General features: G+C 36.5%; 1 protein-coding gene across 2 annotated transcripts; it reads right to left on the bottom strand.

The window, feature by feature from the left end:
* Positions 1–1,785: 1,785 nt before the first annotated feature.
* Positions 1,786–19,131, bottom strand: LOC127651432 (RNA demethylase ALKBH5-like). 2 transcript variants are annotated; one of them, XM_052137252.1, is made up of 5 exons: positions 18,828–19,131; positions 13,151–13,900; positions 7,515–7,595; positions 7,270–7,395; positions 1,786–3,541 (listed from the first exon to the last, which is right to left on the bottom strand). In XM_052137252.1, the coding sequence occupies exons 2-5, from the start codon at positions 13,825–13,827 to the stop codon at positions 3,349–3,351; spliced, it is 1,077 nt and encodes a 358-aa protein (XP_051993212.1). In that variant the 5' UTR covers positions 13,828–13,900; positions 18,828–19,131; the 3' UTR covers positions 1,786–3,348. The 2 variants fall into 2 exon arrangements, with proteins under 2 accessions (XP_051993212.1, XP_051993213.1); XM_052137253.1 differs by having other exon boundaries at positions 18,961–19,131.
* Between the last annotated feature and the right edge of the window lie 5,298 nt (positions 19,132–24,429).

Here is a 24,429-nt window from a genome sequence, read left to right as displayed (position 1 = left end):
AGCCTCAGGACCAGTGTAGTCAGTGCCTGGCGATGCTGTTGTTGTGACCTCGTCGCTCTTCTCCTAAACCGCTTGAACCGGTCTGTGTTCGTAGGTTTGACCTCAGTATGGCCGAGGTACAGAGAAGGGGCCCAGTCAGGATCACACTCCAACATTTCATAGGCAGGTTTGCCTGCAAACAGTCACCAAATAAATTGCTATGTAGCCTAGATGTACAACATTTTCTAGCAATTTCATGCTAGTTAACATTGGCCTAACGTCAAATCTAATGGTCTGGTTAAATCAAACAAAACACGCTGGTTATTTGCCCACAACATAACATTTACAGAGAGTAATTGTAACTTACCTTTGTGAAAATGCTTTGAACACACCATCATGTGTGGTGGAGTATTATCGAAGGTAATCTTGGGCCTCCTTACTGCTGCTATCCATGCCATTCGTCGCCTTTTTGTCACCTCTGAAACGTGGCTTGTACTATTATTTTTCCACGCTGGAAAACGATAAAAGGATTTTCCGTTCTTAAGCTTTATGCCACTTCTATCGTGAGAACGAATATTGCAGTTTATAACACAGCAGGTAGACGGCATCTTGAACACTGCGTTCTTCCCTCCATGCAATCAAGTCTGGCGCCTTCTGTTTGTGCCGCGGATTCCCAAAATGCTTTGCGTTCACCACTGGTAATACGTCACGATGACGTCACATTAGCAATCTCTATAGCGGGAAAGGCGTATTCCAGAGCCTAACACATTTTCATCAAAATCTCTACATCAAATGAGATTTCATTAGTAATTTCTACATATGTGTTTTTAAAAGACCTCTGCAGACAATATAAAGTATTAATTCAGTTATAAATTCAACCTGCATGTTACTCTTTAAGCTGCTTTTTTTTTTTTTTTTTCATTATCGGCTAGAAAGTAATCTCCTGCCATCTAGTTGACAGTTCAACTTGAACACATAACCAGTTAAGACATCCATTGGGTTAATTGCACCATTTACACTTATTTAATTAATCTCTAACGGATGTTATGGGTGGTAGCAAAGTTGCTAGACATGCATTTGTTTATTGCGGGACGTTTTTGCCCTAAAGCAAATGTCTAAATAAAAGTGCCTTTACGAAAAGACAACGCCTCACATTTAATAAGGCAGATACACTACAAGCTCATTCGACAGCATTTGTGGCATAATATTAATAAAAATAAAAATAAACGTTTCCGTTAAAAATTGTGAGGATATTACAATTGAAGTCAATGGGGTACATTTTTGGAGGGGTTAATTGCAGAAATATGAAACATTTAATTTGATAAAAGCACGTACATTAATTCTTCTATTAAAACTAATTTGTTATTTGAGATGTAAACTTGTTTAAAATCGTCGTTTACTGCGTTATACATCGCCATGGCAACACAGTTTTAAACTTGGATATAACTTTACACAGAAAAGGTTAAGCGATTTTAATTAAAATTATGTTAACACATATTGTTGAAGTATTGTGGCTATACTTTTGAAAGAGTGAGTATTTCCACGTTTATGGACTGGTCACCATTCACTTCCATTGTAAGTGCAATCGTAACCTCGGAATTGTATTTTAAAAAATTATGAAAAGGAGCGACAAGTCAAAATAATATTTTGTGCTAATCAACATTTTTGCCATAAATGCTGTCAATTGAGCGTAAATTGTATTGAATCTGGAATACTCTGTTAATAAACCCTTCATTTGGATATTTTGGGTAAATTGTCCAATATGTTAATATGATAGAGTGGCACAGATACCGAACCACACTAAAATCCTTTTATTTATTTTTAATCTTAAGTAGACAGTGCATAATTTATGAATATCAGATGGGAAGATAAAACTTGTATTGAGTATTGACTGAGAATTTAAAGATCTTCATATCCCATATAAATAGGCAAAACAATTGCAAACTGAAATTAAACATTGGGTGACATGTTTAGTTAAAGGGCTAGTTACAAAACAATACAACAGATGTGGAGAAACTCCCAAAATTCCTAAAACAAAAACATTCAATAAAGTGAGATCAGATCATCTCTCTTTTAATCTTTTTTGCAGTCTCTTTAACCAAACTTTTCCCCCAGGACTGTCCATCTTAAATACAAAAATATTTATTTCATTAAAGTGAATGTCATTTAAACTGCAGATTATATGTATAATTATGTGAATAGAAAAAATGCTGCATGTTGTCAGATACATTGTCTTATAAACCCATTAGCTCATTGAAAACTGGAAAAACACGATCTAAATTTACTTCATTTCAACTTTCAACCAAAATACAGGTTTTAAAATAACAGCTCTCATGTTTGCATTCATTCTTTTAACATTGTTTCCTGCAGAAATAAAGATCCTAAAATCAACAATTACCATGCCAATTCTAATCATTCTTATGTTTTTCATCAAATCGGTTTAAATTGTTTAGCTACGAAAAACTGAACCTTTTTAAGCAACAAACCTTGGATGTAAGAAGCAGATAAAGAAAAAACATTCAAATAACTACACAACTAATTCTCCCATTTGAGTTAGAAATATTGTGTGTCATATCAAATTTGATTCTTTGCTCTAGGTTTCACTTCCTCTTCAAGATGTCAGTAAAAGTAAGGATCCACTGTATGCACAGTGTACGCATTGAGGCGAATGCATGGAGAAGCCACTGTACTCCATTTAAATGCATGTTTATTAATTTAATACAATGCAAATTAACTTTAATTGCATTTTACTTTGCCTCTTGCTTTTGATTGCATGGCTTCTAAAGTTTGCAACTAGTGCTGCCTAAAAGTGGTTTGCTGGCCTGCACCAGAAAGCTACTAATAGGTTATGCACTGAATAACAGAACTCAACCAACTCTTACAGCAACAATTTTGATTCAAAAGAGCAGTTCATAAACATATCTTTGAGAAAATCAACCAATTGACACCAGTTTTATTTAATAATGTTAATTGAGTGAGCATTGTGCTTGAAACCAACATGTTAAGTCAGAGAAACCTAAAATCATTTGGGAGTGCATTGATTTTAAAGTAAACTTTTCCTATAAGAATGGGCTATTAGTGAATTGTGATTGAACTCCACTAGTCGGTTTAGATGTCTTTTATTCCATACAGTTCTTTAAACACACAACAAAATATAGTGGATCTTTAAGTAGCATTTTTTGACATGTCTGAATAGATAGATCAAGCCTCTTAATAAGTAAAGCAAAATGTCCTGCAGCCTCCATCTACTGTCTTTGAGACCCACACTGGAAGCATTTTTTTTAACTGTTCACTCCATTTGCTTTCAATCCCCATAAGCAACCTTAAATGTGTCAAAGGGATCACCATTGAGTTCTGACTATGAGTGTCTCAGTGACGTCTCACTTTGACTCGCCGTGCAGGGGTGTGGTCCTGTGTGTGATGCGAGTGTGTGTAGCGCGAGCCTGGATCTCCCTCTTCAGCTCTCCTCCAGGAGTTTTCAGAACCGGTGTCACAGTGACGTCTCTGTCGTGAGGATAGGGTACGCCTCTGCAGCTCTTTGTCCATCTCTAGTACACGAGGCCTAAGAAAGAGGAATTATTCATATTAATTTAATCTGTGTTAATATCAGGGGTTTATTCCATACAATAGAGGTGTTGCTAAAATAAAATTTGAAATATTCAGCTGTGATTTCAATATGAAGGCCATCATGGGGGAGAACTAAGTTACTGATATGACTGGAGTCTTCCTTTCATGCGAGCGTACATCATTTTAAACATCTGTCAAAAGTACCATTCATTAGAGGTTGACTGAAAGTGGATTTAGCTGAAACCAATAACTAAGGTGGTGAAAAATGCTGATAACGTATTAATCGGAACATAGATTTTTCTTACATTAATATAAATCAATTTTAAAAACTAAAGTCTTTCCTCTAGAATTAGAGACTACATTTAAATTAATAAAATCCCAGATGCAGTTTGTTTATCCCAATAATAACCAGACAAATTAGATCTGCTGCATAAAATGGGACTTAAAAACAAGCAAGACCACAGAGGAAACCAGAGGAATAATATATAATTTACATTTACATACACACTGGCGGCCAAAAGTTTGGAATAAAGTACAGATTTTGCTGTTTCGGAAGGAAATTGGTACTTTAATTAATCAAAGTGGCATTCAACTTATCAAAGTACAGTCAGAACATAACTGATGTTAAAAAAATATATATATATATTTTTGATAAAATCTAAACATGTCCCATTTCCAGCAGCCATCATTCCAACACCTTATCCTTGATTAATCAAGCTAAATTGCTAATTTGGTACTAGAAAATCACTTTGACATTATATCAAACCCAGTTGAAAGCTATTTGGTTTGTTAAATGAAGCTTAACATTGTCGTTGTGTTTGTTTTTGAGTTGCCACAGTATTCAATAGACTGACATGTCATAAGTTCAATGGATAATTGGAAAAGAGTGTTATGGATCTTAAGCCCAATGAGCTTTTGTGTGATCAGCTAGACTGTAAAGTGTGTGAGAAGTGCCTGACAAGACAGCCACATCTATGTCAAGTGTTACAGGAATCGCAAGGAAAAATGTCACCCTAGTATATGGACAAACTGACAGATAGAATGCGAAGTATCTTCAAAGCTGTTATTGCTGCATGTGGAGTTTTTGATGAGAACTCTTTGTATTTCAAGATGTTCTGAATTTATTTACATTTTTTTCAAATTGTAATAGTAATTTTTCACATTATGATCTGATGAATGCCACTTTGGTGAATAAATGTACCAATTATATGTGCATGCATGCATGCATGCATGCATGCATGCATGCATGCATACATACATACATACACACACACACACACACACACACACACACACACACACACACACACACACACACACACACACACACACACACACACACACACACACACACACACACACACACACACACACACACACACACACACACACACACACACACACACACACACACACACACACACGCTGTCGATTTAACGCGTTATTCAGTGCGATTAATTTTACCAAAAAAATAAATAAATCAATCAAAAAAAAATTCACGCAATTAAATCGCAATGTCCCCGGGCCATAATAAGGAAGATTCCTGAGAAATGCAAGCTTGTAGTACCACCTGTTTACTCTAGAGGGCAGTAAGTGAAATTTCAGCTGTATGAGCAACGCACAGTTTATACAGTGAAGAAAACACTTCAGTAGGCAGACCACCACAAACACGCGTTGCGTTCTTGCATTCAAAACACTTGGATCGGAAATGCGAACTAAGGGATCTCAAGATGTGTTTAAAGATTGAGTATTAAACTATATTTAACTTGAAACAGTGACCTAAACATTTTATGTTTATGACGCAACGCACCAGAGACGCTACACAAGCATGTCTGATGCAGGGTGTGGCTGGATTGTGATGGTGCCAAATTTGGAAATTACCCCATAAATATTTTATCACAAATCAAATAAATTTCCTTCAAACTTATTTATAAGTACTACCTCACTAATTATTTTCTTGTAGAGAGATTTAATTGTGATGTCGACATTTTGTGGTCTTCAGGCAAAACATTTTTTTTATTTATTTTGGAGTTGTCCCTACTCGACTTGTTTTTGGTCTGATTTCTGCAAATTGTTAGAGATCATATCATTCCCAGCTTTCAACTTGGTTTTGAAAAGGTTTTATTCGTTTTTTTATAGCTATGACATGTTTCATTATTTGATTAATATTCTGCTTTTGTTGGCAACGTTTAGTATTCATAAATGTAAGTATGGTGGTTATGAACCATTAGTTTTAATTTTTAATTCAGAGGTTCAGCAATACCTAAGAACAATTTCCAATTTGAGTAACAAGAAAGCTGTAAAGTGTATTGAAATACAAAAATTTTATATTTTTATTTAAACTATTTATTTTCCTTTTTGTTGTTGTTTGTTATTAATTTGATTAAAACACACACACACCTAATATTGTGTAGGTCCCCCTCATGCCACAAAAGCAGTGCCAGCTAGCATTTTAGAAAAGCATTCAGAGATGATATTCTTCTCACCACAGTTGTTCAGAGCGGTAATACGAATTACCGTATTTATTTTGTCAGTTCGAACCAATCTAGACATTCTCTGTTGACTGCTCTCATCAACAAGGCGTTTCCATCCACAGAACTGCCCCTCACTGGATGTTTTTTGTTTCTGGCACCACCAACTGAGGCCAAACAGTTCAATATTCATTTAATCAGACCAGAGAATCTTGTTTCTCAAAGTCTGATAGTCTTTAGGTGCTTTTTTTGCTAATTACAAGCGGGCTTTCATGCATCTTGCACAGAGAAGATGCTTCCGTCTGGCCACTCAGTCATAAAGCCCAGATCAGTGGAGTGTTGCAGTGATGGTTGTCCTTCTGCAAGTTTCTCCCATCTCCACACATGAGCTTTAGAGTTCAACCAGGGTGAGCATTGGGCTCTTGGTCACCTCCCTTACCAAAGCCCCTCTCCCCTAATTGCTCAGTTTGCCTGGGCGGCCAGCTCTAGAAAGAGTCATGGTTGTTCCAAACTTCTTCCATTTAAGAATTAAGGAGGCCACTGTGCTCTTGGGAAACTTCAATGCAGCCAAACATTTTTTTGTAGCCTTCCCCAGATCTGTGCATAGACACAATCTTGTCTCTGAGCTCTACAGGCAGTTCCTTTGATCTCATGGCTTGGTTTTTGCTCTGATATGCATTTTCAGCTGTGAGACCTTATATAGACGGTTGTGTGCCTTTCCAAATCAAGTCCAATCAATTGAATTTGCCACAGGAGGACTCCAATCAAAGTGTAGAAACATCTCAAAGCTGATCCAGAGAAATGGGATGCACCTATACTTGACTTAAGCTAAATTTCAAGTGTTATGGCAAAGGGTCTGAATACGTATGTCATGGTGATAATTAAGTTTTTTCTTTTTAATAATTTGCAAAGTTATAAATCTGGTTTTTGCTTTGCCATTATTGGGTATGGAGTGTAGATTGATGTGAGAAAAAAAAAAAAATAATAATTTTAGCATAAGGGTGCAACAACAAAATGCAAAAAAAAAATAAAAATAAAAAAAAAAACACGAAGGGGTCTGAATATTTTATGTATGCACTGTGTGTGTGTATATATGTGTATATAAACTATCTGCTAGTTTTTTTGCTGATAGTAAAAAGTAACTATTGGCACTGATTTATTCGTCTACCCCTACTATTCATTTAACTTTTTTAAATGACTTGACACATTTAACAAAGGCATCTTGATGTGGTGCGACAGCCTTTAAAAGTACCTGTGTGCAGCATCGGGGTCAGCCTTGCGATGTGAGCGTTTGGCTTTGAGTACGTGGCGTCTCTCAGAAGGAGGCATGGAAGGGCTTAGTGAATTTGTGTCCAAGCGAGGGGCATCCTGTCTTGTTCTACAATAAAATACAACAAAACACTATAAAAGCAGATTATAACAGATGTACACCCCCAGAATACCACATTATTTCACACCTTTCAAGAGCAACTCTTATTCAAAACAAGAACAACTCACTTTCTCAGAATGATGACAGCTCTTCTCTCTTTGATATCCTGTGGGCGGATGCAGTGTGTGATGTCATCAGCCGCGTAGCCACTGAAAGAGAATCAAAGCAGTGGTGAGCACAAGCGTACATTCACTCTTTAAACCTCCTATTGTCATTGGGTCTTTTTTTGACTCGGGGCAGGTAAAGATTACTTTATAAATACAGCATAAATTTTGGTACTGGAACCAAATGTTGACTTTCAAGATCATGAAAACAAACAAAAAATGTATTTCTTTAAAACTAATTGTTCCGTTCCATTGTCTTAACAGGTCAATTTTAACTGTATGGAGGGAACCAGTTCTAGATGTTATATAGATGATGTGGACTTTCTAAATGTTATACAGCTTTAAATAGTTTTTTGTACATCTTTGAATCAAATTTTGTATAAAATATTGAGAAATGTTTAATCTATATTGAGAAATATTTTCTCAAATTTAACTGCCTAGCTCCACATTGTTCTCTAGCTTCCCCACCTGCTCCACTGGGTATTGCATCTTTCTCACAAATTGCAGACTTTCCTCTCAAACGGGGTTTGTGCACACAAACACTAGTGTATTTTTTATTTTTTAATAAATACCCGTTTTCGAACAGGTAAATAAGTCCACTAACATGATTTTATATGATAAGGTACAATGGGGCTAAAAGTCCCCCAATGGTAAAATAACTATTAGATACAATTTTCTCTTAAAACATTTGATGGCAGAAAGAACTATTACGGCACCTTTCTACACCCCTGTAACACTTCAACAAATTGTTTGACACAGTGGGTAGGAATGGATTTGTTGCAATGTATGTGCAAAGTGAGCCCATTTTGACTGCTGGAAAAGGAAATAGACATTAATTTGTGAAAAAGTACTAACATTTTAACTCTAAAAAGTACACTTCATTTTCTACTAGCAGAATAAATTAGAAATTGTAGTGATAAGGGCCTAGTTAAGATATAAAAAAACAAAATGCCAAAAGTGATTGAAATAAATGTAAATTACATTTTTAACTAATTATTATTTTAGTCTTTAAAATGATGTTACTCTATTAATATTCAGTATAAATATTTTCCCCTTTTATTATACACTTTAGAACCACAATATTGTAGTTTACAAATCATTGTTTACTAATTAAGAATTTTTGCATTTTTAAATTTTTCTTCACCCAATATCTATCAGAAATGACCCAAAGTACAAAAGGAGCGTGCCGTTTCTTTAGACCATAGAAGGGATAACTACATTTAATTAATAAAAAGTACCATGTCATTTTTTATGATTGTTTGTACAATGTACTGGTAATACGGTTTTTGAACACTACCATGATGGAATATTATGGTATTCCTTTAAGTACCATGTATGTTACATGCTATGCTTTTGGACATGGTACAATGGTAACTGAATGTTTTTTGAACACTACTGTGATGTTAATATGGCATTCTGTGAAGTATTATTTATATGGCATGGTATTACCATTATGGTAGTATCTAGAAACACTGCATTACCACCACAGTAATATTGTACCTTGATATCATGGGACTTTTTGGACACTACCTTGATGGTAATACCATGGTTTTCTATGAATGTAAATGCTACTATGTTTTATAAATATGGTAAAATCACAAAGTACAATATAACGACATACATCAAGGTACCATATTACAATGGTGCCATGGTAATACCATCATATATCATACAGCGCCATGGCAAGGAGAAGAAAAAAATTAATAAATCAACGTATCATGGTAATACAATTACTTAACCAGGACATGACCACAATGTTTTTTTTTTATTATTATTAAAAAATGTATACAAAGCTGAATTGTGTAGTCATTTCGGCTTTCATTATAGAGAAGGCACAAAAGAGATTGACAAAAGTCATTTGGTGTGTAAAATGTGCAATGCCAACGTCAAATATTCAGGGAACACAACAAATCTGAGAGCGCACGTAACGAGGCACCATACTGATGTACAGCTAACAGAACAACAGCAGCAAACAGCTAACGTTAAAAGAGTGGATCCCCTTCAACAGACTCTAAATCAAGTTCACATATCAAAGTTACCACCGACCTCAATGCGTGCAACCAAAAAAACTAAATCAATACTTTATTTCATTTGCAAAGATATGCGGCCTCTCAGTGTTGTACAGAATGAAGGCTTCCTTAATATGGTGAAAATACTGGAGCCTCGCTACACAATACCATCCCGACAACACATCACGGACATCGCTGTGCCCAACTTGTACAAGGAGGTAAAAAATTCTTGGACATCAAGAGTCACTGAATCATTTGTAACTATAACAGCGCATCACATAATGAATGAGTGGAATCTGGTCTCGCATGTGGTACAGACAAGAGCGATGCACGAGAGCCACACAGGGGATAACACTGCAGAATTACTAAAGGAGGCCATTACTGAATGGGGTTTGGAAGAGAAAGATCCCGTGATTGTAACAGACAATGCATCCAATATGAATGTCGTGGCTGGACTTGCAGACATGACCCACATACGATGTTTTGCCCCTGAATCTCGCCTCGCAGAGAGCACTGAAACTGCCAGCAGTAGAACGAATACTTACCAGGATCAGATGTGTTACAAGATTTTTCAGACGTAGCACCACAACCAGCCACCAGCTAAAACACAAACAAGACCTGCTCCAGTTACCAAAACACAGGTTATCACAGACATTGTCACAAGGTGGAATAGCTCTTATGACATGATAGAAAGATTTTTAGAACAACCACCAGCCATCTATGCAGCACTACTTTCAACAGAGGTCAGAAAGAGTGAAAAGGATGTGTTCACACTGAACGAGGCTGACATCACATGTGCTGAGGAAGTGCTCAAGGCATTGAAGCCAATGAAGGATGCCACATTGGTAATGTAAGAGAGCATGCCCACCCTTTGTCATTGCACCACTTTATTCCAAGCTTGCCATGAGCACAGAAGAAAGCCTGGATGATACAAAGACAGTGAAGGACATCAAGGCTGCTATAGCACAAGATCTGGGAAAGAGATATGCCAATAAGAGGGAGACACTGTGCATGGCATCAGCTCTTGATCTACCCTTTCTCTCTGAAATGGAGATCAAAGAGACCTACTCCAAAATGACTGATGTTGTGGTGGCTGCCATAAAGAAGCAACAGAATGTAAATGAATACATTAATAATTTAGGCTGTTTTTATTCCATACATTAAATTTTTGAAGTGGATCTGATCAGTTAATAATAAAAAATAAAAAAAAATACAAATGTTCATTGATGTTAATTTAGTTTTAATAGTTGTACTTTCATAATTATTTACAAAATAAAAATATGCTATAGGATGAATTTGCTCTCAGATTATGTATTGAAATAGTTAATGACAATTTACTGCAACAAAATAATATATGATTTGATACTTTGACGTTTTTCAGCAGCAAGAATAGGTATACTGTCCGGTAGAGGAGACTGACCAGTCAAAGCATGTTGATGATCACCTACCTAACTACGAGGATGGCCCTGCCTCCTCCTGCCTGCTGCCCATGAAGAGACCAAGGAGATCATGTGCATTGGCTGACTTGCTTGGAACGGTATTTGCTACTTCTAAAGACTACATCTGCACATGATGCTGCTGCAGCTGAGATTAAGAGGTTTAGAGAAGAAAAACCTTTGCCACTCCCAGAAAACCACTCAGTTGGTGGAAAGAACATGAACAGGAGTACCCTGAGCTATCCAGACTAGCAAAGCATTTCCTGTGCATTCCTGGCACAAGCGTCTCAGTGGAGCGTTTTCTCCACCACAGGAGACATTGTTACTGCACATAGAAGTGCCCTGAAATCTGAGCATGTTGACCAGCTTATCTTCCTCCAGAAACACATTGACATTAAAAAATAAAGACTGACATAAATACAAACAAACTGAAAAACCTGTGAAATCAAAGTTAAAAGGATCTGAGAACATCTGTATTTATTTTATGGTTTACATTTGTGTTCTTTAGGAATCCTGCAAGCATTTTATTTTTCATTGATATTAGGCAGATTTAATTATTTTGATCAGATCACAACAAAGTTATGATGTTTTATTTTTCTACTGTAAACTGTTACACTGTGAACCTTTAAAACAGGATATCAAAATATATACAGTCTGTTAATAACTGTTTAATTTTATAAATTTTTTTTAAATTTAATTTAACTAAAGAATCCTGCAAGCACTTTATATTTTCTCATTTACTCAGATTGCACAAGAAGTAGTTCCATGACACTGAATGTTTCAGGGACTGATGCAGATCCCATTGTGTTCTGGTGAAATAACATAAAAATGTTGGTCAGGTTTTAAAATGGTGGTGTGTTCTTTATGACAGCTTTCCTAAAATTAGATCCTATTCCAAAAATAAGAAATATTGCGATATATCGCCTTGCTTACAGTATCGCGACATCGCATCGCAACCCCTGTAACTTGATATGTATTGTATCGACAGATTCTTGCCGATACACAGCCCTAGTTGTGATGCAATCACATCAATACTGAATTGTGTCAACATATTTATAATGTACAGTATATTTTATAAACAGCTACTGTCATCATCCACCAAATTTAGCTAACAGCTATTGATAAAACTTGCTAACTAGCTAACACCAACATAGGCTATCTTATAAATGCAGTCAATGTATCATGAAAGAAAAGTTATTACTACAGTCTTGCACAGCCAGACCTATATCCACACTTTGTTTTAGCCCTGTTCCAGCACTGGCAAGTCAAATATAATATACAGTCTCAAAGTTTGTGGTAAAACAATAATAACTGTCATTTTAATTATGCCAACTCATCTGTCAGCATGATGCCGGTGGATCACGTTCAGTCTCTTTGCATGTTACGTCACTGTTTTGGTCGATGCTCGCTCGCATCCCTGTGGAGCATGTGCCCGAGCAACAGGTCGATGTCTGCAGTTCACTTAACGGCCACAGGTGTCATTAATAACAAGGGTTCCTGAATCTTACATACTGCACCTTTAAATACATGTTAAGCATAACTGACAGCATTTGTGTCAAATTATTTAACTCATATATATATATATATATGCAATTACAGTAAGGCACTTACAATAAAAGAGAATGGGCCCAGTCCATGAACGTTTAAATATACAGTTTCAATAGCCACAATAAGTAAACATGATTTTAGTGATCAAGTCAGTGATTCATCAACATTACAGAGTTTACCAGATTACAGCATTTCCTAACATCTCGTCGTCATGACAACGAAGATGCAATTTTGGATATAACTTTACCCAGATACGGTAATGTGGCAGGGCGGGGCCGGGTCGTGATCCTACGCACCCGGTCCCGTATTAGGCTAATCAAGCCTCTGAGGTTAGGCACAGGTTAGTAGGCAATTTTATGTAGATTAAATCATGATAACACGTTTAATGTTCGCATCTAGTGGCTAAACTTTTAAAACAGTGTGTATTTTAATGTTTATATGGCCCCATTCACTTACATTGTACAGTAAGTTGCTTCCTGTAACTTTTTCTGACAAATAATTGTTGTAATCTATTTTATGCCACAAATGCTGTAGATTGAGTTTATAACTTGTATTGAACCCGGGACATTTCTTTAAATGTCTATATAAAATGAGTGAGTATACACACCTGAGTATGGTGACACTGCCGCGCCTCACGGGCAGGTGAAGCACCGGCTCGGACACGCGGATGGGCTTGAACTGGAACTTGCAGCCGAAACAGAGCGCACTGTCACTAAAGAATGATACGGTCACGATGGGCCGCGCAAAGATGTGAATGGGATCCACGTGGGACACGATGCACCCCCCAGGCTGGTAGTCATTGATAACGGCGCTATTAACGAAGCCCTCTGGTATGACACCATGCGAGACGAGCTGATCGATCACCATCTCATGCACCCAGTCCGGGATCTCATCCACCTCGCCTTTGGAGTACAAGCGCTCCTGCCCAGGACCGCGCTTCTCCAGCTGCGAGCCATAAGTGTAGCCCTCCCCGAAGAAGTATTTGTTTCGCAGGGGTGCCCGGTCCACTGTGTGCTCCCGGTAGAGCCCCTTGTCTGCTTTGGCAACCACTTCGTCGATCTTTGCCTCAATCCGAGCACAATCCTCCGCTGTGAAGATACATGCCTGCTTTATTCCACTCTTCACTTTGCGGGCCTCCTCTTCTCGCCACTCCTCGTAGTTGCCGCTCTCGCCATCATCTGACTCGTGGTGTTTGCGCTTCTCACCATTGCTGTGCTCGAATACTTTTTCCTTGTGTGGTGTCATCGACTTTAGCTTCTCCCGCAGATCTGTAAAACCGGCCATTTTTTAAGACCCAAGTCCCAAATTTGCTGTCAGATGTTCTTATTACCGCGTGATGTCATCAGATGCATAGCCACTAAAAGAAAAATTAAATTCATTTAAATTTAACATGGTATTTTCATATTCTTTAGACATAGTATCATGGTAATACTATTTATTTTTGATGATAATACAACCAGAGCCGGCCCAAGGCATAAGCGAACTAAGTGGCTGCTTAGGGCCCCGGTGGCCACCAGGGGGCCCCCAAGAGCACTTTTTTTTTTTTTTTTGTGATTATACTGTCAATGGACAATGGTAATTATACAAAAACGCAATATTAAATGCAATATTATGTTAACGGGCTGCAGGATGCAAGCACGTTCAGACAGCAAAACAGCAATGTCACAAAAAAGGACATATCCCGTGGTGCAAAGAAAAGGAAAACGAAGAAAACAGAGGAAGAGAAAAAACAGCACGATAAAGGTATGTTAAGTAGCTAGGCTAAGTTATGAGCTAACATTAGCTGGCTAGTTAGTTAACATAGCCTATGTAGCATATCTTCTTTTTTAGGAAAGTTTGATTAATCATCCGTAAATAGCCTTGACATCTTAATATATTATAGTACAACATATTACTTAGCAAGTTTAGATTAAAGTTTTTGTCTTCTGTGTAAAAATAGCTTTCCTGGGTATATATTTTTGTAATAAAAATAAGCTCTAAGTTCTATAAACTTGGTACTGATAACAACTTAACATTATTTACATTAGTCTACCATTTTGGGGTCGATGATTTTTCAACAATCCCAGATCATTATATTTATATGGATAAACCATGCCTTTGTTTTTGACAGACAGTTGCATTACCTTCTAATATGACATCTAACATGGCTAGCTTTTATTATTATTTTCATCTTTCATCAGGTCCATCCTCTGCAGGCGAGGAGCACTTCCCAGCATGTACATCCACTGATGTTGTCATCTATCCTGTCTGACTCAGAAAGGACTGATCTGTAAGCAGAGGGTCACTGCCTATAAAGGAAAACTTCACATTCCCTGAAAAACCTGATGGCCGAAGCTTCCACTACACCTACAGAAAGTTCATTAATGGGGAAATAATGTAAGAGGAGCTGCTAGCTTATTCAAAAAGAAATGATACTGTCTACAGCTTCTGCTGCAAATTGTTCTCTATTAAGTACACAAAACTGGTGACAGAGGGATAACAAGATTGGGTAAATATAGGTGTGCTACTGTTACATTTAAAACCGTAGAAGGGTAAAATCATGCCAGGCAGACATTGGTATGTTGTAAGCAACACAGCTACAACTAATAACACTTATAAGGGGTGTGTTAGATTTATAGTGTGCGAATAATCAAGCATTGACAATATTCAATCATATTGGCGGCACCGAGGGGCCCCCAAATCAAATTCTGCTTAGGGCCCCATAAAGGCTTGGGCCGGCCCTGAATACAACTATACACTTTAAGAACCATGGAAATACCATGGTAAATAGGGATGTGCAAGAGTGATCGATTAATCGATATCTGTAACATCTTCTGCCTTTGTGTACAATTACAATATACTGAGCATACATACATTTATGTTTGACATTCGTTGGACATTCAGTTTCAAAACCATTAAACTTTCTGCGCATTTCATGTTTTGAGCCCAACATAACATACATAAACAACCGTCCTTTGCATAGCATAAGGCTTAAATAAAAAAATTAGCCATATCAATAAAACAATTTAACTATATAACGTTATAACATCACACTAGTATTGTCACTAGACCAAAATGTCAATAGTCGGGAGTAATATCAGTGAAATTTCACAGATCTCTATACCAATTTCAGAATCACAGCATAAATATGCTAATATGACAATGTGCTGTTGAACACACCTGTTTAGCCTATTAAAAGTTACATTTAACATTAATAATAAATTAAAAGAAATGCATATTTCCTTTGTGTTTCTCATTCAAGAACGCATTGGTTAAGTGTTTAGTGCCCTACTGACATCTGTTTTAATCTTTACCAAATTATGTTTTCCTTTGTTATTATTATTATTTTCCAGAACTCAGTGTTTTAGAGTTTAATTTAATATCATCATCAAAATGGTGTCTAATTGTTTAATTCTTTAATCTTTTAACAAGTGAAAATTGAACTTTTCAACACGTTATTGCATTTTTTGCCAAACTTTTATTCAACAGCAGTCTTGCCTGTGTGATATATTGCTTTATTATTCTTATCATTATTACAGTGAATATTACATTTTAAAAGACAGTTGTAATATATTTCTGTCACAATGTCTTCAATTTCAGGGCTCTAGCTTATCTGAAATGTGCTTTTATTATGACAAGTATTTTTTAAGCCTGAATCTTCACTTTCCGGATAAACAGTTTGCATCACTTTTAAGTCATGTCTGAAATCTAATCTCTTTAAAATGGCCTTTGAGCCTGACAAATGAAATGTTGGACACAGTTTTAAGGTATTTATATTTGTGTTTTAGATTACTGGTGTTTGTGTATATGGTCATTTTTAAATGTTATTTTTTTTACATTTTATTACTGTGAAGAACTTTGGTCAACTCTGTTGTTTTAAATGCTTTATAAAGTTGAGTGATTAAAGCGCAAATGCTGTGATTTAATTATATACGTATATAGTTTGCATATGCTACGTGGTTCACAGTAGATAAGTGCTCTGCTCTGTCATCTGATACATCATGTCGTGAATGATTCTCATCTCATCTCAATGGCTGTGGAGTTTTCGATGGATGAGCGGTCGGAATTATACAAAGTATGCAGCTCTCCCACACTAACAGATGGCAGCCTTTAGCAGTTTAATAAATCACACTAGGACATGTAACAATTTTAATTTGATTAATTGCCCATATCAGTGTAAGGAGTAGCAGAACACGCACTAAAAATTAGCATTTTAAAGCAGTTGTGTGTGTCATACTGCGCGCTGCTACCGGATGGAATCAGTGCTCAGTACTACCGGTACAGCAGAAACACTGATATCATTACATCTTTTTTATTTTAGTATCGACTTGATACCAAAGTACTGGTACTTTAGAAAACACTTCACGCTAATAGGGAAATGCTCAGGGCCAAAGCACTCAAAATTAAATATATCAATACCCTACAAATGTAGTTTTGTCATGTGCCATATCAATGGCATTGGACCCATAGGGTCAAAACACCATTATTGTTAAATAATGTCCAAAACTAGAGCTGCATTTAAATAATTAACTTTTTGTTATTTATCCCATTCATAGCACAAGACTCCATTTGGGGAATATACATATTATAAATGTTATAATACATTTAGAAATTTAAATGAATGCAATACGCCAAAAGTTCAGGGACCGTTTGAGCTAAAGATGTCAAACCAACTTCAGTAAACTCCGAATATTATTCTATATATAGCACAAGGCTTATTTTTGGGAGTTTCTATTTGGTATTTTATATAATATTTAATCAATATAAATATATAAACTCAGGGACCATTTGACCTAAAGATGTCAAACCAACTTCAGTGAACTCAAAACATTAATACCTACATAGCACAAGGCTAATTTGTAAAATTTTTTATTTGTTTTTTTTTTATATAAAATTTTAATCCAAATAAATCAATTAAACATGGACGTTAACACTACATGTTTTTTTACTACTCACCATTCTTTCGTACCTTCTACAAATCAGTAAAACGTTTGACAACTTAGGTTAAACGGTCTTGAAGTTAAATGGATTTAAATATATTCTATAATATAAATATTATATAAAAAAAGTACCAAAAGAATATTCCCAAAATAAGCCTTGTGATATATAAAGAATAATATTCTGAGTTTACTGAAGTTGGTTTGACATCTTTAGTTCAAATGTTCTTGGAGTTTAATTGAATTATATGGATTAAAAATTCTATACAAAGAATATCAAATAAAAACTCCCAAAAATAAGCTGCGTGCTATGTAGGTTGTTTAGGTATATCTAAGTTAGTTTGGGCTCAAAACAAAAATTGTGCATTGAGATTAATGTTATGAAGCCGAATGTCCAACGTATGACATAAATAAAACTAACTTTACAGCAGTTTAAAACATTTATGAAGCCATCTTTCAAAGATTACATGTTTCAAAGATTCTTTTTACATGTTTTGTTGCTTTAAACTCGGGTGTAAGATAATCATTTTGACATTCTCTACAGAATATTGAACTACTCAGTAAATCATTATCCGTGGCAGTTAGTATTTTGGCTTTCTCGACCCCAAGCACGTTACCAAAAAAAACACAATGTTTAGGAGTGTGTTGTTAACCTCGTGGTATAAAAGTAACAGAGACTATTTAGCAGAGACTGGTCACTTCTATTTAAATAAATGGGAGAAATTGGAACGCCCAACCATGAAGCTAAATTACCTTAAAAGAGCCAATCACGTTTAAGATACAGACATCGCCTGTCAATCAAATCGTTACCGCGCATGCGCATTAGATACACAAGCCGAGAAAATTCCGTGTTTTAGCGTAATACGAGGTGAATAAGCACAATGTATGATTCCGATATTATACAAATTTATTGAAATATGTTCTTGATCGTTATCTTAACCAACATTTTTGGAGATTTCTGTGTCCTAGCCCATTCAAGTAGATAGGAGCTACACAGGCATGACTGGAAAGAGCCTCCCGATAGCTTTCCAAAGATGGCGACAGTGGACTGACTTGCTAAAAAGACTTTGATAGAAAATCAAACAGTACTATGGTAGAAATCAAGCTAATCAAATCAAGCATATTGCCATGATAAAAAGCTGTTTTTGGAATACATTTTCAATATACAAAAATAAAATTTGCGGTCAAATGCTACTTTTAAGCTGAATTAACTTCAGCTCACCATGTACAGAAGGTTCGGTCACTCAAGTGCGTGCGTGACCGAAAACACGCCGCGCTTCTCGTGCTCTGTCGGCCATAGTTACCTTTGCGACAAACGGTCAAAATTAAACGAAAATAAAAATCGTACTGCTTAATTTAGCAACTGACCTGAATAAATTCGTAACGCAACGTTTCAAGTCGGCTGTCAATCACGGGCGGCGGCGTTCCCTGCAGTTCAGTCCATAACATTAGCAAGTAGCACAGCTACGCCACTCCGAGCTTCCAATACACACAGTCTTACATCAGCATATTGTTGGATTCACAAGCCTTTAGGGGATTGCATCAGATGCGTTGATCAGTCTATTTCCATATATCCCATTAACGACGATTAAACGGCAACAAGATTGCAATGAGCCGTGGAAAGAAATAAACTCGTGTGTTTCCAAAACTGGTGTACTACAGAACTGCACATGCGCATAATGTCTTGAGCTTGGGCACGAGGGTCTGGACCAGTGACAGACGGAAAAAGCTCCTCAGCTATAAATGGCATTTTTAGTTTAGTAAAATTGTGACGATTACATTTACGTTGTTTTATATGTATGTTAAAGAGGACCAAAGCACTCAAAATTAAATAATTAAATATATAAATAAATACCCTACAAATGTAGTTTTGTCATAAGGCATATCAATGGCATTGGACCCATGGGGTCAAAACACCATTATTGTTAAATAATGTCCAAAACTAGAGCTGCATTAAAATAATTATCTTTTCATTATTTAAATTTATATTTCCAAATGATGCTTTTAATAATAATAATAATAATAAAAATAATAATAGACCATTTAAAGTGTGCATATAGATCATTATTAAAGTGCACAAGCCAAGGTACAATCTGTACTATTCCTTTTCTATGAATTTCTTGTCTGGACTAATTTTTTCTTTTAACTGCCCAGAGCTGAGTTTACAAGAATATATACCTTGGCCCAAGAGTTATCCATTTGCTGTATTTAACCTTACCTTTCTCAAACCTTTTATGGGTTTTCATTAATTAGATCTAAAGATCTTAGAATTGGAGATAGCATAGAAGTAATATTCATATTTCAGTTTCATGATAAAAATTCAACGTAATGACTCTAGGTTCCATGTGTTATCTGAGAGCTAAATATACAAAGTTTAACAGTTAATAAATATTTCTTTACTCTGTAAACTACCATTTAATTCTGTCAAGCTGCGAGAATGTGCGAGTGAAAACTGTGACAAAGATTATACAGTATTTATTTGATTCTCTCCTGAGTAACATGTCATGCTAAACTGTGTGTGCAACAACTGTGAGTGTGCATATATATATATATATATATATATATATATATATATATATATATATATATATATATCAGGTGAAACTCGAAAAATTAGAATATCGTGCAAAAGTTCATTAATTTCAGTAATTCAACTTAAAAGGTGAAACTAATATATTATATAGACTCATTACAAGCAAAGTAAGATATTTCAAGCCTTTATTTGATATAATTTTGATGATTATGGCTTACAGCTTATGACAACCCCAAATTCAGAATCTCAGAAAATTAGAATATTACATGAAATCAATATAAAAAGGATTTTAAACACAGAAATGTCGGCCCTCTGAAAAGTATAATCATGCATATGTACTCAGTACTTGGTTTGGGCCCCTTTTGCATTAATTACTGCCTCAATGCGGCGTGGCATGGATGCTATCAGCCTGTGGCACTGCTGAGGTGTTATGGAAGACCAAGATGCTTCAATAGCGGCCTTCAGCTCTTCTGCATTGTTTGGTCTCATGTCTCTCATCTTTCTCTTAGCAATGCCCCATAGATTCTCTATGGGGTTCAGGTCAGGCGAGTTTGCTGGCCAATCAAGCACAGTAATACCATGGTCATTGAACCAGGTTTTGGTACTTTTGGCAGTGTGGGCAGGTGCCAAGTCCTGCTGGAAAATGAAGTCAGCATCTCCATAAAGCTTGTCTGCTGAAGGAAGCATGAAGTGCTCTAAAATGTCCCAGTAGACGGCTGTGTTGACTCTGGACTTAATAAAGCACAGTGGACCAACACCAGCCAATGACATGGCTCCCCAAACCAACACAGACTGTGGAAACATCACACTGGACTTCAAGCATCTTGGATTGTGTGCCTCTCCATTCTTCCTCCAGACTCTGGGACCTTGGTTTCCAAATGAGATGCAAAATTTGCTCTCATCAGAAAAGAGGACTTTGGACCACTGAGCAACAGACCAGTTCTTTTTTTCTTTAGCCCAGGTAAGACGTTTGACATTTTAAGCCCATGTCCAGGACCCGTCTGTGTGTGGTGGCTCTTGATGCAGTAACTCCAGCCTCAGTCCACTCCTTGTGAAGCTCCCCCACACATTTGAATGGCCTTTTCCTGACAATCCTCTCCAGGCTACGGTCATCCCTGCTGCTTGTGCACCTTTTTCTTCCACACTTTTCCCTTCCATTTAACTTTTTATTAATGTGCTTTGATACAGCACTTCGAGAACATCCAACTTCTTTTGCAATTACCTTTTGAGGCTTTCCCTCCTTGTGGAGGGTGTCAATGATGGTTTTCTGCACAACTGTCAGGTCAGCAGTCTTCCCCATGATTGTGAATTCAACTGAACCAGACTGAGAGACCATTTAAAGGCTCAGGAACCCTTTGCAGGTGTTTAGCTGATTAGAGTGTGACACTTTGAGCCTACAATACTGAACCTTTTCACAATATTCAATTTTTCTGAGATTCTGAATTTGGGGTTTTCATAAGCTGTAAGCCATAATCATCAAAATTATATCAAATAAAGGCTTGAAATATCTTACTTTGCTTGTAATGAGTCTATATAATATATTAGTTTCACCTTTTAAGTTGAATTACTGAAATTAATGAACTTTTGCACGATATTCTAATTTTTCGAGTTTCACCTGTATATAAACAGCTCTGGAAAAAATTAAGGATCGGTGATTATCTGGGAGTGCTTCAGCAAGGCTGAAATCGGGCAGATACTTATTTGTGAAGGACGCATAAATCAAGCCACATACAAGGTTATCCTGGAAGAAAACTTGCTTCCTTCTGCTATGACAATGTTCCCCAACTCTGAGGATTAGTTTTTCTAGCAGGACAATGCTCCATGCCACACAGCCAGGTCAATCAAGGTGTGGATGGAGGACCACTGGATAAAGACCCTGTCATGGCCAACTTAATTTTAAGACCTGAACCCCATTGAAAACCTCTGGAATGTGATCAAGAGGAAGATGGATACCACAGGCCATCAAACTAAGCCGAGTGGCATAAAGTCATCCAACAGCAATGTGAAAGAATGCTAGAGAGCATGCCAAGATGGATGAAAGCTGTGATTGAAAATCAATGTTATTCCTCCAAATATTGATTTATGTACTCTTAAACTTTAGTATTTTGTTATATATATATATATATATATATATATATATATATATATATATATATATATATATATATATATATTTACTGAATATACACAGTCAATACTTATAATTTAATTTTAATAATAAATATATTGTTTATTATCAAAACATATTTAACTTCATTACTTTCATATCTTTCTAAGAGCAATTTTGTATGACATGAGTTGATGCACAAAAGAAAGGTAATTACAATCCATATATATTTTAAATATCTTATTAATCCAGTAAAAAATAATGCTTTTCATTCATTGTAATTAATTTAAGGGATTCTTGCAACTGGGTCTCCATTTAAAGGCATTGTTCACTATACAAATGTAAACAAATACATAAAAATTTGTACAAATGTTAAATTAAGAGGTCTGGTTTAGTTATGAGACAATCAATTGTTGGATACCTTATTTAATAAACGTACTATGTATCTGTATGAGGGTTTGTGACAGCATGGTAATTTCACTAGGTGGCACCGTCAGCCTCTTCTCTTGTAAAGAGAGCATGTTCTCAACGTGCATGGCAATAACCCGACAAAGCTCCAGACACTACAAACAACATCATAGTGTTACAACACAGTAAATCCTTTATTTATATTAACCAAGCATGTTTTCGTCATGTGGTGAGTGTGTGTTACCTGTTCCAGCTGCAACTGTGTGACTCTGTGGTTGGTTAACTCTCCTATAAGGATATCCACATAAGGGTAACTGGATCCAGTGCTGGGCTGCTGTGTGTAAGCTGACTGAACCAGCTTTAGTTGGAACGTCACCAGCACCTCCTGACAATTGAAAATCAATTTGGAAAACTGGAAACATTACCCTTGGAACTTTTAATTTTGGAATTTCAATGATATAAGAATATATTTTTGATCCCAATGAATAAATACAATTTGTAATGAATCAGCATTTTTGTTAATTACTAGGTGTTCATGATAACTGATTTTTTTTTTGGTATTCTGTATATTGATTTACTGATGAATCAGCCAGGTCTTATTTAGTGTAGTTATGTGTGGAGATGTGGGTGTGGCCGAGCGACGTCTGTGGACCGGTAAGGATTGACACCTGTGGGAATTTAACTCTAACAGCTGTTTTGTGTTACAGTGAGAGCTGGAGAAGGATATAAGGGCATATTAGTGTGTGTGTGAGTGCACGCATTTGCAATAAAATAATTAAGAGGACTGTTCACCTGGCTCCCACTTCCTCCTCTATAAGAGAGAAAGGGAACTTTTACATTATGTTTGATTTGTATAATGTAGGTATATCTTTTGTCAGAATTCTGGAGGCATGCTTGAGTAAGTGTTTGTGGAGATTATACACACATGAGTGTCTTTGTGCAAGAAGTGCAGTCCATTTTGTTTGACAGCAAGGATGCATTGCACAGAGATGACACTGTTGCTACTACACTGAATGTAAAGAAGGATGGTCCAAACATGGGAAACCCACAAACCAATCCTGAAGAACACACACACTTTTAGAAATACCATTCAACAAACTTAAAGATCATGACAATGATGAATTGTAAATTAGAGATTTTGTCATGTGACTGGTAAAGGACTTGTGAGAATAAAGTACCCAGGAAATGGGATCTGGTCTGTTGAGAGTTCAGGTTTTGGATGGCATGTACATGTTGGGAAACCAGTGGCATCCATTAATGGTGGTCCAGTCTGCCAAAGATCTCAGCTGGGATGTATTCTGTCAACTCATGACTATAGAGATAAAGAGAATCAATAGGCTGAAATGGAATATACGTGAAAAGGCTTTTTAACCAGAAACATCCACAAGGGCAATGTTGTGCTAAGAGGTTGTTCTTTCATAGCAAGAGAAATGTTATCAGTAATTTTTCAATCAGCTTTCAAGTACTTTGTACCACTTTGTTTCAGATGTTTTTTGTAAAATACATTTCTTAAGAGAAATAAAATAATATTTAATGGAGACACAACTCAGTCGAAGGGCAGTCGAAGAGCTTTACCCTGACTGGTCTCCCCCAGAGTAACCGTCTCGCCTCGATGAATGGTTCCAGCAGTCCGGGCGCTGTCAAACGGCAGCATTCTGCACATTTCTTCCCCGAAGTTCATAATGGACATTCACGGACATCTCTTCCTGAATTTTACCGGCGAGGTGTCATGCTGGGGCAAGTGACGCGCAGTGCCTAAAGCCGTCGGCTGTATTTCTAGCCTTAAAGTATTTTCAGTCAGAAATATCAAACTGTCATGTCCTGGTTCGCTCAGACAACATGACAGTTGTGGCATATATAAACCGCCAAGGCAGAATTCAGGAGACTTCACCCTCAAACTGTATTGAGGATTTGGGAAATAT

This window comes from Xyrauchen texanus, chromosome 11 (genome assembly GCF_025860055.1).
Source record: "Xyrauchen texanus isolate HMW12.3.18 chromosome 11, RBS_HiC_50CHRs, whole genome shotgun sequence".
Lineage (NCBI taxonomy): Eukaryota > Metazoa > Chordata > Actinopteri > Cypriniformes > Catostomidae > Xyrauchen > Xyrauchen texanus.
Note: the sequence above shows the minus strand (reverse complement) of the source record. Positions and strands in the feature narration are given on the sequence as shown.